This window comes from Gymnodraco acuticeps, unplaced genomic scaffold (genome assembly GCF_902827175.1).
Source record: "Gymnodraco acuticeps unplaced genomic scaffold, fGymAcu1.1, whole genome shotgun sequence".
Classification (NCBI taxonomy): Eukaryota; Metazoa; Chordata; class Actinopteri; order Perciformes; family Bathydraconidae; genus Gymnodraco; species Gymnodraco acuticeps.
Window position 1 is genome coordinate 2,345,732 of NW_022990940.1, and position 18,712 is coordinate 2,364,443.

General features: G+C 41.4%; 1 protein-coding gene across 1 annotated transcript; it reads left to right on the forward strand.

Moving 5' to 3' along the window:
• The first annotated feature begins 1,007 nt into the window (after positions 1 to 1,007).
• On the forward strand, positions 1,008 to 18,452 carry LOC117558421 (desmoplakin-like). Its single transcript, XM_034234616.1, has 24 exons — positions 1,008 to 1,243; positions 2,572 to 2,656; positions 2,864 to 2,982; positions 3,280 to 3,427; positions 5,360 to 5,485; positions 5,617 to 5,676; positions 5,764 to 5,931; positions 6,863 to 6,967; positions 7,051 to 7,146; positions 7,241 to 7,366; positions 7,613 to 7,765; positions 7,891 to 8,045; positions 8,306 to 8,432; positions 9,101 to 9,275; positions 9,395 to 9,630; positions 9,776 to 9,957; positions 10,105 to 10,243; positions 10,713 to 10,906; positions 11,044 to 11,206; positions 11,550 to 11,633; positions 11,744 to 11,851; positions 12,082 to 12,180; positions 12,353 to 14,167; positions 14,691 to 18,452. The coding sequence occupies exons 1-24, from the start codon at positions 1,008 to 1,010 to the stop codon at positions 17,910 to 17,912; spliced, it is 8,121 nt and encodes a 2,706-aa protein (XP_034090507.1). The 3' UTR covers positions 17,913 to 18,452.
• Positions 18,453 to 18,712: the final 260 nt, after the last annotated feature.

Below are 18,712 nucleotides of genomic sequence, written 5' to 3' on the forward strand. Positions count from 1 at the left end.
ATGGATGAGAAATTCTTTGCACAACCACTATCTCTACTGACTCTGCTGAGGATTTAATGGGCCGGCTGCTGTATTTTTCAATTATCGTAAACTGTTTATAAACAGCACTATTACTTGCCAGGGTTTGAATAAAGGAAAGCAGGTCAAAAAATAGCAAGAAACCATAGTTTGAATCTTAAATCCAAACAAAAATCACATCATGAATTTAGAACAAGTCTTCATAGGGGCTATAAGTAAGATTAAGTGATAACTAAACATCTATAAAAAGACCGGCAGTCTTTAAGAATAAGTTATTTTTATTTTTGTATTTATTACATGAAAAATGTAGAGATGGATATATCACAGTGGAGGCTAATGTCCAACTGTTATTCATTGACAAATTAGACAGTCCAGTAAACATTTAAAAAACATTACGTTCAATCATCAACAGGAAAGGCAAAATGTTCTTTTGATGCAGTCAAGAAGATACAATTACAAACAAGCTACAACTGAGAAAAACATGTTTTATCTAATTAGACTTAAAAGTAAATAGAAATAAAAATGTAAACAACAGTATGAAGTACACCTAACCAATACCTGTCTCAAATTCATCATTATCATCATCATAGAGTTCTAGTTTGAAGAACAGTGGCTAAGTAGCCCATCTCATAGGCTTTTATTCATTTCCCCCAGGAAAGTCTATTAGCTTACTCAAAGTTAAACACATTTTGTTTCATGTATGCATGTTGAAATCAAAAGTTGTGATTACGACATACTTAACAACTTTTTAGAAGAACGAAAAGACAGCCCGAGCAATAATCTTCCCACACAGACCAGAGGGTGCCAGGAGTGTTTCGTAAACATAGCAAGGTGTGGTTTCTGTGCAAAAGCGGCCAGCTTCCGTCCATTCACACAGAGCAGAGCATTATCTGCGCAACAGGAGACAGGAGGGGAGCGCGGTATGTCCTCTGTGTGTACGACACAGCACACCGACATTTTAAGACTTTGTTCAAACTAACTTCGCAAACATGAGTATGTACGGCTCTAATACGAAATTGCCCACCTTGGGCCCGAGGAGTAATTCGAGACAGGATTTGGCGAATGCAAGTTTCAGAAACGACATGTTAGCCGGGGGAAACGGCTTCCAAGGAGAATACCCACCGGGGGACGGCGGATACACCTACGCCTACTCCAGGACCTCCTTGCACGGGGCCGGGGGATCGAATATGGCCGTTAGCATGGGGGCGGCAGGTGGGGGAATGAGGTAAGAAATCACCTGTTGCCTGAGGTTTTGCTTTAATAAGCCTTTACATGTCGTTAAATAATTTTTTTCCCAGCTTCCAAATCGCTGAACCATAAACTACACATTCATTATTAATACATGTTTTGTCATCCGCGTCCATGTAGCTAAAGCCATAAACCCCATTTGGGAATGTTTAATCGATAATGTTATTTTTATTGGCACCATTAAAGGTGGGGTAGGTACGTTTGAGAAACCGGCTCGAGATACACTTTTTGTTATATTCCATGGAATGCTCTTAACATCCCGATAGCAATGAATATTAAATGCTTTGACAATAAATCCATTAAAAAACGTCATCTGTGGAAGCCGTAGTACTGTAAAAAGCACGTCCAATAATTTTAGCCGGCCCGGCTAAAATAACTGGATGGCCTACCTGCCTGTCAGCCTTCCATCTGTGCACAAACTTATCTCGTGCCCTCATTGGTCATGTGCGCGTTCGTGTGTGTTGGAGGAGGGGCTCTGTAAGGAAGTGGAAGATTTTTTTTCCGGCTGTGTATTTTAAAATTCTAGCGCACTCGAGCTGGTTTCTCCAAAATTACCTACCCCACCTTTAAGATTAAGAAATGTAATCAAATAGGTTCCATTAACACTGCTAGCTCATCTGTAGCTGTCGAGCCAAGTATTTTATTTGTCCAAAATCTAAACAAGATCCATGTTGACCTACATTGCTAAGAACGTAATTTCCCTAGTTTGTCTTTCGTTTCAAAGTAATCATTGTTGTATCAATCTTGATTGATTGCCAAATATTCCATATAGGAAATAGCCTACGTGCATATGCCCCTTGAATGTCTTCCAGTTCAGTCATTCATTATGATGTGACTGCTAATGTTTGTGATGATTTCTGTGACAGAGCTTTTCAAACAATGTCCTTGCTGTACAAACTATTTCCTTATATAAAAAAATATTCTTAATGCTTAACTTATGGTGAACAAAGGTAAAGTAAAACATGAATGGGGGAGTTGCAATCTTTTTAAAGAGAGAGAGTCAAGAGTTTGTTCATTTTTTGTATTGGCAAACTTTTGATGACCTTTTCCTTGTCTGTTAAAAAAATTGTTTAAGGATTAAACTGCAAGTTTATGATTTTGAAAATGATTATTCCTCACCAGAAATGTCCTGTTGTCACGCAGTTTTTTCATTAAAACCTCTAACATATTTATAGTAAGTATATAGTATAGTATAGTAACTGTGTATAAAACTTATTTTTTAAATATGCTTTTTACATTGATATTTTTTTTAAGTTATATTACAAACTCTGAAAATGTGTTGTTTTGTTTTTTTCCCATGTGTAGTGCACAGGCAATTCAGCAAAAAGCTCTGTACCTGACAAACCAGTGCCAGAGCTTCATGCAGAGGGCCGAAAGGATTCTCCAGGGTGTAAGTGAAGCATACAGATTACACTGAACTCAACTCAAGTGTGTGTTTTCACTAATTGTTATAAGGTGTTCTCTTCATGCAGCAACATGGCAATGCTTTATCATCAGATATGATTTTAAAAACAGATAATATCATCCACAACGATTCAAGTGAAGTATAATTTGGCAGGAGTAAAGAGCTTAGTGTCTGTACTGTGTGATTCTATAGGGGGGTCAAGCTGCAGAGGCAGACAAGCTGTTGATGATGGCTGCAGAAACCATGGAGCAGATGATGGTCTGTGGCAGGGACCTGCAGCAAATGCGTATACCTAATGACATCTTTGGAAAGTAAGATAAGATGCAGCGTGATAGTTTGCTGTCTTTTTTTTTGCCACTGCATGCATACATTCATGAATACATATTACCTACCAAAGGTTAGTAGATACAATATTCTAGTATTTGAGGGTTTACAGGATAATCTGAATTTCATTCTGTAATGGAAGCTTTTAAAGACAAAGTATTTTGAGGAGTTGCCTTCTCAATATTGTTTTCAGCTGTATTTGCCCAGCAGATGTCTTTGATGTTCATGGCTCAGTGTGCCCTCTGGAAGATTCACAAATATTCCTTTTTTTTCTGCAACAACAGCGTAGAACATTTCCAGCACATGCATGGTGCTATGCAACAGCAACTAGGCAGTAGTGTGACGACAATCAGACGGAGAAAAAGCAGCGCGGGTTCCCAGGAAGGGGGGAGGATCTTTAATGACGCCATCGCCTGGATTTCTCAGCAAAAGGTGAGCACTACATTCATTAGAGACATCTAAGATCTCAATCAAAACAAATGTGGGTAATACGATTGAAATACATTTTATGATAATATTCCTCATCAAAACACATCACTATATATATATTTGTAGAATCAAATATAAAATGATGAAATACAGGATAAAAGTGTAATTATTAATCATCTGTGTTCCCCTTTAATGGACTAAACCCTTTACACAATATATATAATATAATGCATTTCATGTTAAAAAGAGTTGTAATTACTTGTTTTCACTAAATGATACAGATTAGTCACTAGTAAGAGTGAACTTGATGGCACCCTACGCACAAAACACTTTGTCCAATAGTATTATAACCGGTTTGGCAGAATGAAAAGTAGCACCTGCATGTGTGTTCATGCCTGAATGCGTAGCACCATTTTTGATGTGAAGTGAGGATGACAGAAAGGAGGGGGATGCACTTACACTATCACTTATTCTGACCTCCTGTAACTGAAACCATCTGGACATGCTGCCAAAACCTGATCCGTGAGTGAAAGAGGCCAGGGGGGGGGGGGGGGTGAAGGAGGATTGAAACAAAGAGTTCTGCCATTTCAGAAAGAGACGCCAGAGAGGAAGGCAGAAACAGAGAGCGGTGATATATAGTGATAAAGGAGCTGCGGGAGCCAAAAGAAAAGTAGAAGTAAAGCAGTGTGAATTGTGACACTTCCCAACGAGTGGGATAGGGCAGGTCAGCACAACTTTGACATGCTCATAGGAAAACGCCCGTCTATTCTCTACCTCCCCAATCCTCAACCCACCCAAAAAACACACCCTGTTGTTCTGTCACCACTTCAAGCCTCACCCTGTTTCATCATTCAGCCCCCCCTTCCGGTCGTGAGATTTAGAAATACTTCTTTGCATATTTTTCTGTCTCAGTTAATACTTTAAACTCCTTTGTTTAAACTAGAACACTGGAAACAGCACTTGATGACCTACTGCTTACATTCCCCCCCCTCTCTTTATGTACTTCCAGTCATCACAATTAGAAACGGGTTTATTGCCAAGTAGGTTAACACATACGAGGAATTTGCCTTGGTGTACCTACATACAGTCCACTTTTGTTGACCTTTCTACTATAGACATTAGCTGTTCTGCTGTCAGTCTCTTAACAGAGAAAGTGTGTGTAGCTTCAGCCAAGCAGTCATGCTTTGTTCTCTAACCACTCCCTTTTCGGGAGTGGTTAGAGAACAAAGCTTTGAGAGTGAAAACATGTAAGTGAAAAGCAGGGACTGGCTGAGGTTGTTTTTTTCTGGCAGAGCTCTTATCAAAGCTGAAAGGTTGCTAACAAGGGGGGAATAGTTGGGATAGTTTCCTGCTTGACAACCAATGTAAATGCTGACACCTGGAGGACAAAGAGGTGAAATACGTCAGGGAATAAAAGTCAGGGAGAATAGTGTTGAGACTAACAATTAGGTTGCCTTAAAGAATAAAGAGAGCTCACTGTGTTATTTCTTAGTTGATCTTACTAAAAAGCATTGCCTTTTTACGCTAAAGCGGATAAAGATAAGTCCTCTGTGCATTTTTCAAAAACCCTTAAATACACATGAACCACACCCACACCTTTGCACTGATTGACATTTTGCAGCAGTTCGTTTATCTGTCTATTGCACAAACACTGCATCATTTAAAAAAGGAAACAACGCATTGGTGACACATTTTTAGAGGTTAAAAATCTATCGGAAGGGAGTCCAGAAAGCATCAGTGGATCGATTATTCATTGTTGGTAATTCATTAATTATTTATTCAAACTTGTATGTATGCAGTACTGGTATTTCATAAACCATTGTACAGTAATGTTCCAACTAAATGCCATGTCAATTGAAGTAGATTTTGATATTGTAATTGTGTGCAGCACTTATTGCATTATAAAGTAATAAACTGTGATTCTGGGTCTTATAGCGCATGATTGAGACCGCTCCATATGGAGATGACTCCGAAACCATAGAAAAACAAATCACAAGCCACAGCAGAACCCACAGCTCTTTACAGAAGAGCCAGGAAGTAGACCGTGCCAGAGATGATCTGGTAAGTGGTTGTTTGGACCGGATTCTTTAGATATCTTATTTGTTAAGTACGATTTTTGACTGTGTATCATGTGTACAACAGTTTTGTAATCTTATTCAAGACTGAGAAACAAACACAATATCTTTCTTCAGAACTTGAGGGGGGACAAGTACAACCTGGCAATCATGGAACAAGAATGGGAAAGCCTGCAGGTAAAACCAAACTATTTTACAAAGATGTTTTTTATAGTTTGTCAAAATCCTTTTTTTAAAAAAAATACATATTCCTGTCTGTCTCAGAAAATGTCCCACAACCGTGCGGATCAGCTGCGAGACCTTCTGGGCATCATCAATGACATCTCCAGAGCCATCATGTGGGTGAATGAGAGAGAGGAGGAAGAGCTTATGTTTGACTGGGGAGATAAGAACATCGACCACTATATCCCAAAAAAGCAAGAGAGCTACTCGGTAAGACTTTCTATCTGAACCCCTCTTTTCTCCTGGTTTGGTGTTTCTATCATTACAATCGTAGTTAAAGGTCCCATGTCATGGCCATTTCCACTGATCATAATTCCATTGTTGAGGTCTATTAGAATAGATTTATATTGTGCAATTTTCCAAAATCACTTTGGTTTCTCATACAGCATCTCTCTGTAAACTATATGTATTCACTGAATTTCACTCTCTGCCTTTAACGGCTCGTTGTAGCTCCAATAGCTCCAGCCCCCACCCTCCCTGTGAGCACAGTGTGCTCTGATTGGTTGGGACGTTGTGAATCGAGCTGAGCTCCGTGGAGGTGTGGTTTCCTTGTTTAGCGATACACAGCGAAACACAGCCAAACTCATCCTGAGCACACACAAAGTCACAGCCGAAGTAAAAACAATAAGTGTGGCTTGATATTGAGTAAGAAAAAGGTTGATAAACGCTGTGAGAATGGGTCTGCAGCGAGAATTTCGCCGCGATTCCAACTGTCTGTTATCAGCCTGCAGCCCGAGAGGAGAGATCAGCAGAGCTGCATGCACTGAGTGTGTGAGGAAGTCCGTGGATTGGTCAATTTGGACCAATCAGCGCGGGCTTAACGTAACGGCTCCGCGGACGTAACATAACGGCTCCACGGATTGGTCCATTTGGTTCCGGGTAACGCATGACATCATGAGTTACCCGGAAGAATCAATGGACAGTGACGTATCTCCAACGAGGCGTTTTGGGGAGGTATTTTCTGTGTTAGAGTTTTACTCGCTACAGGGTGTACTTTGAGGGTTTTGACTCTGCACACCGTTTACATGCATAAAAACCTTCATAACACACAAGGGGACGGGTAATAACCGGAAAAGCATGTCATGGGACCTTTAAGTATGTTCTGTATGTCTTGGTCCCTTACTTCCTGTTCTCCTGACAGGAGCTGATGGGGGATCTGGAGGAGAAAGAGAAGGACCTAAACAAGCTGAAGCTGAAAGCGGATGGACTCCTGAACAACAACCACCCTGCCTCAGATAAAATTGAAGTAAGGTGTTTTATTTTATTCTGGGTATTCCATCATTATAAAGAAAAAATGTGCTATGCACTGACAACTGTGTGTGCCAACAGGCCTACATGGACACCTTACAGACCCAGTGGAGCTGGCTTCTCCAGATCACCAAGTGTATCCATGTTCACTTGAAGGAGAATGCTGCCTACAGCCAAGTACGTGCTCAATCCTGTTCCAGCTGGTATGAAAGAATGCCCTGCTGGTCTGTTAGTGTGATTACTAATTAAAGCTTTTTGCTGCCCTCTTCAGTTTTTCAAGGAGGCCAATGAGACCGCTGCAAAGCTGCAGAAGGAGCACGAGACTATCCGAAGCAAGTTTACCTGCGACAAGAACACCTCACTGGATACCCTCACTGAGCTCCTGAGAAACCTGGAGGTATCACTATACATTTAAACATCTAGATTACCATTTTCCTGCTGGTGTGAAGTACAAAGCATGCTCAACTATTTGTTCTGTCAAATCATTTGGGTTTAAACCACCAGTTTCTTAAACGACACAATGGAATTCCTGTGCATTGTGTCTGCAGTTTGTTGTCTGAATTCACGTTTTGAACTTTGGTTTACAGTTGCCGTGTACAGTGGCTCCGTTAATAACACAGATGTGATGTTTGCATGTTTACAGAAAGAGAAGGAGCGAGTCGTCGACAATAAGAGGCAGGTCCACAGTCTGGTTAACAAATCTAAGAGCATTATCAGGCTGAAACCTCGTAACCCAGAGGAGAAGAGCAGCAGCCCCGTCATGGTCGAGGCCATATGTGACTTTAAACAAGACCAGGTGGGATATTCTTTCTCTATCTCACACACAAATACACACCCACACTGAGACCCAGAGTAATAAGTGGAGCATTACAGGAATAAATCAGCATTTTCTCAGTTGGGATTTTCTGTTTTGTGCTTCAGATCGGGATTTTGAAAGGGAATGAGGGCATCCTGAAGGATAACTCGCAGCGCAGCAAGTGGCTTGTGACTGGACCTGGAGGTCTGGACATGTTGGTTCCCTCTGTGTGTCTGCTGATCCCCCCACCAAACCCTCTCAGCATTGGCCTTGCCAGCAAGTAAGAACCATCCAGTAAATGTACGCCAATGTAGGTCTGAAAAAGCCCTGGTTAGAGTTTTTTTCCCTTTAATAACTATATTTGAAATAAATGGAAAAAGCTTCCCTTTTGGGATGACTATGCATATGTTGTTGTTCAATATGTTCTTAAAGGTTTTAATTAGCAAAGAAACGAGTTAGCAATCTGTTAAAATTACTATGACAATATATCATAATGTTTATTATATAGTGTTTGATTTGAATGGCTTGTGGTTTTTCTAGGTATGAGCAGTATTATGAAGCCATCATGAACCTCTGGAATCAGATCTACATCAACATCAAGAGTCTCATCGCATGGCAATACTGCCTCAAAGACATGACTTACATCAACTCCCTCACTTCCAGCATGGTGAGATATCACAACGAAGGCAATACACTTAAAGGGCAACTACACTAACATCTCTCTCTCAAATCTAAAAACTAGAGAAAGGGCTAAAACATAAACGTAGGGAGGCGTATGGCGCATTGGATAGAGCCTTGGTGTTCGGATCAGGGGGTCACAGGTTCAAACCCCACTGCAGTCAGCATGTCGTTGTGTCCCTGGGCAAGACACTTCAACCCTATTGCTCCTGTGGGGATTGTCCACAGTATTGAGTATGTAAGTCGCTTTGGATAAAAGCGACATGTAATGTAATGTTATCAAGTATAAAGTCTGGATCTTCTATATCTTCTATATATATATATATATATATATATATATATATATATATATATATAAAAAGCTCATTTTAGTATAAAAAGGAAAGCAAATGTTCAGCTCTAGACTTATACTTGATGACATCACAAGTTTGAGAATTACTTCTGACTAGATTGAACTTTCCAATGCTATAAAATATGTAAATTAGCTTCTTTATTAAACTAATTCCCAGTTTTACTGTTTTATAATAGCTTAACTGTTTTTATACCAAGCAAAGCTAGATAAAACCAGGTTTCCATCCTATCTGAAACACGGTTTGCAGAAGTCTGCTCACTTCCTGTGTCTTTTCCTTAACCTGACCCCTGTCCATTGTCTTGCAGCTGTCTAAGATGCGACCCGATGAGTACCGCAGTATCTTCAAAAGACTGGAGAGTCATTACCAAGAGTTCTTGCGTACCAGCCAAGGTTCTGAGATGTTTGGGGAAGAAGAAAAGAAAAATATCCAGGACAACTTTGATAAAACCCAGGCCCACTATGATACAATGGTTGGTTCCAGTAAGTGTCAAATATCCTTATCTTCCTCTTAAATTGTCAGGCCACTAAATGTGCAAAAGTACTTCTGTTTCTTTCCACTATACATTGACATTCTTCACATTTTCCTGCAACCAATAAAGGGACTCCTGCCGCGATTCCCGAAACAATTCTCCCCATGGTCACATCCCCGGTCATACCCCCGGTCACACCCCCGCCTCCCACAACCAGTTCTTCCCTCAGCGTCGTCCTGCTCAGAAATCTGCAAGATATTCATCGCAGGCTGGAGCTGGCTGAGTCGGGGGTCACCAGCCATCTTCACATTCGCCTGGGGGAGAACAGCGTGCACGAGAGCTCAGTGCACATCGAGAAGCTAGAGGTGTGTATCTTTTCTTACAGTTCAGTCTAATTATAAGTGAGATGCTCTTTGCTTGAAAACACTTGCAAAATATAGGTAACACACGATACATTATAAAACAACTGATTATGCTAAATGTTAATTATCATACAATATTGAAATCCAGATTGTGCACCAAGAATTGGACTCCATTCATGATGAGTACATGCGACTCAGAGAAAAGATTCTTAAACAACTGGAGGGGATACCTCAAGAATCTGAGCAAGCCAAGTTCCTCCACTCTGAACTGAAAATCATCAACCAAAAACTGGGTGGCCTGCAGGCTCTCTACCCTGCCTACTTTGAAAGGTACATTTCACACACATCACATCACTTTTCTTTTCTTTTTATGTTAATAAATTATTGATAAAACTCACTTTGTTCTCTCATTAAAGGCTTTGAAAGTGATCTGCAAGAACCAGTGCATTTAACATGAAGGCTTTGTGTCTTTGACAGGATGTCAGCTGTTCAGGCTTTTCTCCAAAGCCTCCTTCAGGCTGAAGACATCATTAAAGTCCACGAGGCCCGGCTGACAGAGAAGGAGACCTCCTCTCTGGACCTCGAAGAGGTGGAAAACTATCGGAGCACACTGAAGGTTTGATACACTTTTTATAGATATGTATTTTAATAATGAAGTACTGAAATAAGTATTCTACTTCAATACAGATTTGAGTTACTTATACTTGAGTATTCAAATGTAATGTCGCTTTATACTTCTGCTCCGCTACAAGTCAGATGGAACTTGTTATTCTGGCCAATTGTTCTGCATTATGAGTACTTTTGAGGCCTTTTGCCAATGATACTTTTGTATTTTTTACTTAAAAGGACATTTTCAATGCAGAAATGTTACTTTTATTGGATTATTTTAATATTACAACATTGCCATTTTTTACTTTAGTTAGCAAACTTAATACCTTTTCCAAAAGTAACAAAATGTAAGATTCTCATCAAATCATGTCCATATTGTCAGATTAAACACCTCTTGATGTAAAAAATACTTTATAATTATTATTATTATCATTATTGTGGACATTTAAAATCCACTTTGTGATTTTCTATTCAAGCAAATGAAAAGCGATCTGGATCAAAAAAGAAACCTTCTGACGGCAATGGAATCTGACCTGAGTAGGGCAGTGCACTGGAATGGTCAAATCACTGAGCCCTACCACAAGTGTGACGTAGACTTGGCCAGGTACTCAGACCAGGTGGGCCAGATGTCCGACCGCTGGCGCCGCATCCAAACCCAGATTGACAGCAGGTACATAGTTTATGCATTTACACACATTTCTTTAATACCTGTGAATATTTCTTCACATCCTCCCTCCGTCATTGCTAGTAACAGCACTAAAAATATCCCTTCATCCCTTCCCCTGCCTCCTACTCTTTCCTCCTCAGAGTGTGGGATTTGGAGAAGCAGGAGAAACAGCTGCAACATTATCAGCAGAGCAGCAATCTCCTGGAGCAGTGGATCAACAATACCAGGAAGCGACAGGACACCCTTCAGACGGTTAAGCTCAACGACGTCCAGACTCTAATGGACCACCTTAACCAACAGAAGGCACGTCTTCTTTATACCAATAAATTGTAATCAATAATGACATTTGAACTGATTTGATTTCGTATTGGAAATATCCACCCATCCATTTTAATTGAGACAGCTTGAGCATTTGTGTAGGTGTAGATTTTTTACATTGTACAACAGCAAAAGAAAAGTTTGAAAACACATAAAAGTTAACTTACTATATTAACCAAATATATTTATTAATTTAGGTACCACTTGTTATAATATAATTAATGTATATTATTGTCTGATAAAGTAATAGCTCTCTTAGAAGAGTCACAGTCTGGACAGTGTTGTGTTAAATCAGTCAATGTAATGCCACCTTTTGCTCACTGCACAGGCTCTTCACACTGAAATAAAAGGAAAGAAGGAGAAAGTAGAGGTTATGCAGAAAAACGCAGACACCTGTGCGTCCTCCATAAAGGTAGGTGGTCAATAAATCTCCCCCATTTGTTTATTTAATATTATTTTTAAATACAGGAAAGAGATTGTGGTGCAAAATAATGAAGTCCATGTTGTGTTATGGGTTTTCAGGACTATGAGCTGCAGCTGGCTTCCTACAGTTCAGGCCTGGAAACACTGCTTAACATTCCTATCAAGAGGATAATGCTGCGGTCCCCCGCTTCTGTGGTCAGACAAGAGGTTTGAGTCCCTCCATTACGTCATATGAAACCAATTTTCAGTTAGATATTGTGTTCATCTTCTGTTTGTCAAATTTCAATTAAACAATGATTATTGCCTTTGTATTTTAAGCTTATGCAATACAACCTATTTAAGGTTAATCCCATAATTGCATATATTATTTAATGATATCACTGGTATTTATTTAACAAATGATCTTTTTTTAATCCTCTTATTTTGACTCCCAACAGGCATCTGGCCTCCAGTCCAACTACATCGAGCTACTGACCCGCTCAAGTGACTACTACAAGTTCCTGGGGGAGCTCCTGAAGAACATGGAGGAGCTGAAGGTAGGTTTCCGATTTGTAAGATGCCATTAAAGACATTGAGTCAAGTCAATATTATTATCTTAGTAAAATAAATAGTATGATCAAATTAATATATGTGAACAAATAAGTTGGTTTTAAAAATATAAAAGAAGTCACTGACGCTCTTCCTGTTTTTTCAATGCTCTCTCTACAGATCAGGAACACAAAGATAGATATGTTAGAGGAGGAACTGAGGCGTCTGAAGGACGAAATCCAGGGCCATAATCAGAAAAACAAGTCTCTGGAGGAGGCTATGGCCCGCTTAAAGCTGGAGCTCTCTCAATCACAGGAGAAGCTAATTTCTATGGAAGAGATTAAGGTGACCCACACGATGCATGTTAATGCCACCAAGGATAGCCTAGAGAGCACACACAGCAAGCTTCGAGATCTTAATGAACAACTGATCCAAATTAAATACGAGCTGGATGAAGAAAAGAGGAAGAGAAGACTGGCAGAGGAGCGCTACACCAGCCAGCAAGAAGAGTATGAGGGGGCCGTTCGCCGCAGACAGAAAGAGCTAGAAGAACTCAACTGGAGCAAGATTGATTTAGAAAAGTCGGTGAAGGACAAAGAACGTGAAGTGGAGAGGATGAAGATACTGTTAGATGAGGAAGTGCTGCGTCGACGAAACGCTGAATCCGATATCTCAAAGGTAAGAACAAAGTACACACAGGAGCTTAGTGAACTCAAGCAGACATACGAGACACAGATCCATGTTACCAAGACCACGATCCTGAAAACCGAGCAGCAGAAAGAAGAAGACACAGCAGATCTGAGGCTGCAAGTTGACCGACTCACTGCTGAAAAGAGAGATCTAGAGGAGGAGCTGAGGAGGCTCAGGAACTCCATTGATCAGATGGAAGAACATAAGAGCAGAGCAGAGCAGGAGGTCAGCCAGCAGAGGGCCTCGCTGGTACAAGAAACAAGAGTGCGCAGTGAGTTGGAGATTCAGCTGAGAACACTGATGCAACAGGGAGGGGACAATGACCTCAAACTAAAGGAGGCCACCGAAAACATTCAGGAAAAGTCCAGGCAGATCAGTCTTCTAACATTTAACCTGGAGGAGGAGGTGAAGAAGAGGAGGAACTTGGATTTGGAAATCAATCACCTGAAACAGGCTGAGGCAGATTTGAAGGCAAAGAACGCCTCCTACCTGGAGTCCATAAATATACTTAAAGTGTCTGAGCAGGAGATCCGCATCACCCGGGTAGAGCTGGAGAAGCAGACCAGCGAGAAAGCCAAGGTTGAGCAGAGTTCTGCCAGGCTGCAGAGCCGTATTCGGGAACTTCAGTGCTCTTTGGATGGAATGGAAGCTGAGGTGGAGAAGCAAAAGAAAGCAACCCAAGAAGAGTTCACACGTAGAAAGAGAATGGAGGCAGAGTTGCAGAGGATGACACATACTTGCAGAGAACACACTACCACGATAAGCACACTGAAATCTATCCAGATAGAGACTTCCACCAGTGGAAGGAAGTATGCGCAGGACCTCAACGCCCTCCAGGAGGCTCTGGACAAGAGTCTGAGAGAGCATAAAGTCACCAAGCAGGAACTGGCGGCTGTCACATCTGACCTGAGGTCACTTAAACAGAAACTCCAACAGGAAATGGCTCGTATTGATGAGCTCAACCAACGTAATGAGAACCTGTATAAGACCATTGAGGAGAAGAGCCTCCAGCTTAACAACTTCACTACAGAGATTGAAAAGCTAAAGACTCTGACGCAGAACCTGACGAAGGAAAGACTGAAGTTGGACGAGGAGCTGAGGAAAGTGAAACAGGAGAGGGATGAGCTGAAGCTTAACAAAGACGATATTGATGGAGAAACTTCCTCTCAGATCTCAGCCTTGCATGTCCAGCTTCAGAGTAGTTCCAGGAGGACCGCGGAGCTCCAGGGCCTCATCAATGACCTGACCAGGGAGAGGGAAAAACTTAAAATGGAAATAGACAAAGTCCAAAAGCAATCACTTGAGGTATTTTCGATAGCATTGATGGATCAACCCCACATAATTCAACTATTTGTGTCCTGCTTTTGCATGAATGCTTTAGGTGCTTTGAATCTGAGTATTTCAAAGTGGCCCTGTTATATTAGGGGCACATGATTTTATTTTTTTATTGGAATTCACTCACTTACTAATGCTTTTTCTTAGACATGCATGTTGTTCACCCATTCTCATTGTACATTCTGCCGTTCAACCTCAGTTGTACGAAACATAATAATCACTACTGCATACTAATCGATGTATAATAATAATATATTGATGATATATAATTGAATACATTTATTTAGATTAGCAATTAGTTTAATCGATATTGATTTGGTTGAGATACAATTGGCCAGGTGCCTCACAAATTAAATAGATAAGCACTTACAACATGCTGCCAAGGAAGAGCACGTAATGAGTTGTGGCTCTTTACATATGCTGCGTTTTGCCATGCATAATTTCTTGGCTTTTCTTTACAGAAATAATACCGTGTTTTCTTATCTCTTCGCAGACATCCATGATGGTGCATAGTTCCCAAAGCCAATACAGTGAGCTGCTGCTGGAGAGGGACAGTTTGCTGTCTAGGCTTAAACTGCTGGACCAGGACAAGAATCGTAATCAGCGCACAGAAGAAGAGCTAACCCGCATCAAGATCACGCTAGATACTGAGCTCCGCAACAAAAAGCATCTTCAGGATGAAAATAATGGTATCCTCAAGGATTTCAACCAAATGAAGAGCCAGTATGAGTTGAGAGAAAGCCACATTAGGAAGTTTGAATCAGACAGAGACAAGGCTGATCGAGACCGGATCTCCCTGAAGAATGAGATAGATAGGCTCACGAGGGAGCTGAAGAGTATTGAGGAGAGGTACAAGAGCCGTCTGACGATCTCTGAAAAGGAGGCAGCAGACCTGGCTCTCAAGAGAGCGGCGCTGGAGAAAGAGATACAGAGGCTGCAGCAGAGACCCAGCACTCTGAACAGGCAGACCCAGACAAATGAAAATGTCCCAACAATCGATCCATCCAAGCTGATATTTGATGGGGTACGCCGCAAAGTCACAGCCCACCAGCTTTGTGACTGTGGTATAATCACTAAAACCACACTGGACCAGCTCCTAAATGGAAAGAAGACAGTGGATGAGGTAGCCATGGACATCCAGCTGAGTCTTAAAGGCACTGGCATTATTGCTGGCATGAAAGCAGGTTCTCAAGGGAAAATGCCGTTCACTGAAGCGAAAAACAAGGATCTCATCACTCCAGAGAGCGCCCTCATGCTCCTTGAAGCTCAAGCTGCAACAGGCTACATAGTGGACCCAGCATTGAATGAAAAGATGCCTGTGGATACTGCCTGCTCAAGAGGGATTGTAGACACAGCAGACAGAGACACCTTGCTGACAGCTGAAGCAGCCAGCACAGGTTTTAAAGATCCATACAGTGGCAAATTATTATCTGTGGGTCAGGCTTGCAAACAGGGCCGTGTAGACAAAGTCACAGCCATCCGCTTGCTCCAGGCTCAGGATTCTGTTGGAGGCATTTTGGACCCAGTTCTGAGTGTGTTCCTTCCCAAAGATCTGGCCTTGGATCGCAATCTTATTGATGAAGAGCTCTACAGGGCTTTGAACAAAGACCCCACCTGCTACCTGGATCCTACAACAGCAAAGAAGATCAGCTATAATGACCTTCGGAAGAAGGCCAAGGTGGAACCTGTCTCTGGCTTGCTTCTGCTCAGTGGTCCAGAACAGCCCGATAAAGTCCCTGGTATCAGAGGGTATGTCACCATTTTAGAGCTCTACTCCTCTGGACTGCTGAGTGAAATTGATTGGGCAAGGTTTAAAGCAGGCGACCTCACCAGCAGTGAAATTCAAGAGAATCTAAAGTCCTATCTCTATGGCTCCTCCTGCATTGCAGGGATCTATGATGAGGCCAATGACAGAATAATGCCTTTCTATCAGGCTATGAAGGAAGGCCTGCTCATGCGAGGAACTACCCTGGAACTACTTGAGGCCCAAGCTGCTTCTGGCTTCATTGTTGATCCAGTCAACAATCTGTTCTTGACAGTAGATGAGGCTGCAAAGAGAGGCCTGATAGGAAAAGAGTTTAAGAATAAGCTGTTATCTGCAGAGAAGGCAGTAACTGGATACAAAGATCCATCCACAGGAAACAAAATCTCCCTCTTCGAGGCTATTGACAAAGATCTTATTGAGAAAGGTCATGGAATCCGTCTTCTTGAAGCCCAAATCGCCAGCGGTGGGATTATTGACCCCAAAGAAAACCACCGTATTGATATCGCTGTTGCCTATAAAAGGGGATACTTTGATGAGGAAATGAATGAGATCCTAACTTATGAAGGTGATGACACAAAAGGCTTTTTTGACCCTAATACTAAGGATAACCTGACATATCTTCAGCTGAAGGACAGGTGCATGACAGATCCCAAAACAGGCCTAACTCTCCTGCCAATCAATGACAAAAAGAAGGCCAAGAAGTCACAGGAGAGCCGTACCAATATCCTCCGCAAGAGGAGGGTTGTGATCGTTGACCCAGAAACTAACCTGGAGATGTCAGTGAGGGAGGCCTATCACCGAGAGCTTATTGACTATGACACTTTCCTGGACTTGTCGGAGCAGGAGTGTGAGTGGGAGGAGATAACTATCACAGCGTCTGATGGCTCTGAGCGTTTGGTGATCGTGGATAGGAAAACAGGCACCCAGTATGACATCCAGGACTGCCTGGAACGCGGTATCATTGATCAGACATATATCAATCAGTATCGTGCTGGAACGCTGACCTTGACACAGTTTGCTGACCAAATCACCAGCAGAACCAGCAGTACAGAGATGCACATTGCAGCCAGCAATGTTGATGACATATTCACCTGCAGCAGCAATCCCACCCAGGCCACACCATCTTCTCCCACAGTTCGTAAACGCTTCAACAGTGTTGTTATTACTGTTTCTCCCCCTGAAATGTTTGATGACCACAGCCCTGTGGGGGCTATATTCGACACAGAGACCTTGGAGAAAGTAACTGTGACTGAAGGGCTCCGGAGAGGTATAGTTGACACTATTACAGCACAGAGGCTACTGGAGGCCCAGGCATGCACAGGAGGTATTATCAACCCTGCTAATGGTGATAGACTGTCGCTGCAGGATGCTGTCCATCAGAGTATCATCGACGAAAGCATGAGTGCTAAGCTGAAAGCTGCCCAGAAAGCCTATGTTGGTTTTGAGGATGTGAAGACTAAAAGAAAGATGTCCGCAGCAGAGGCAGTGAAGGAGACATGGTTGCCCTATGAAGCTGGCCAGAGATTTTTAGAATTTCAGTACCTGACAGGAGGCCTGATAGAGCCTGGCTCTAGACGTCGCATCACCATTGAAGAGGCTATTCGTAGAGGTTGGCTGGATGGTCAAGGGGCCCAGAAGCTTCAGGATACAAGGAACCACCAGAAGAACCTGACATGCCCGAAGACAAAACTAAAGATCGCCTACAAGCAAGCCATGGACAGCTGCATGGTGGAAGAAAGCAATGGTATGAAGATGCTGCCGGCCTCCTCAATATCCTCCAAGGGAATCAGCAGCCCTTACAATGTCTCCAACCCAGGATCTCGCTCCGGGTCCAGGGCTGGTTCCCTTGCTGGCTCCAGGAGTGGATCTCGTAGAGGAAGTGTGGATTACTCCTCTAGCAGCTTCACATTCAGCTCCAGCAGTACCACCTTGAGCAATTCTAAATCTTAATACACAGCATAGAAAAATGAATCTAGACCTGTTTTTAACAACAGTCCATATGCAGTTTGAGTACTCTTTTAACAGTTTGCTTTTCTAAATGCTTTTCTGCTACTTGATGATGATATTTTGGGAAATTAGTTATTTTAAATGCATTTAAATGTTTTGATAGTTTGCAGATTTTGGTGATTTGGTTTTCCAATATTTACATGTATGCAGAGTATAATTAATATTCTTATTCTAAACCACACAAGTTAAATGAACATATTTGTCATAGCTCATTTTAATACATGGCTTATATTCAGAAATTAACAATGTGTTATTTTAAAGTATGCTTCAAAATTAAGTTGGCTATTTTATATTCTTATTTTTTTGCAGCTAGACTTGTGTATGATTTCATTTTTTTGTTGAAATACAAACCAAACGCATTTTGTTGATTGCAAATGCTGGTTAGCTTAAAATACTGACTTGTATGATTAATGATCAACTGCAAAAATCACTTGCTACTAACATGTTATTCTCACACAATTGAAAATAAAATGTTCATAACAATGTTGATTCATTCCATTACTCATTAATTATTTTATTAGCTTAATATTTCTTTGTTGTGCATTAATAGACAGTTTTATAACCGTTCACTGTTTAAGGAGAGGCTCAGCAGTATCAATTTTAACCAATGAGTGGCGCTAATTGTCATACTAAAATAGTTCAGATGCAAGTCTGATTAAACCTAAATGCCAGTCTGTTTGCCACTTTGGTTATATATTATAATATAGCAACACTGTAATGTTGGATTGACGAAACAACTAGCA

Bases quoted from the DNA above. Each gene is read 5' to 3' on its own strand.
- LOC117558421 (XM_034234616.1), top strand. From the start codon at position 1,008: ATGAGTATGTACGGCTCTAATACGAAATTGCCCACCTTGGGCCCGAGG. The intron at 10,907-11,043 runs GTACATAGTTTA...TTTCCTCCTCAG, and splicing joins CAAACCCAGATTGACAGCAG to AGTGTGGGATTTGGAGAAGC. The intron at 14,168-14,690 runs GTATTTTCGATA...ATCTCTTCGCAG, and splicing joins TCCAAAAGCAATCACTTGAG to ACATCCATGATGGTGCATAG.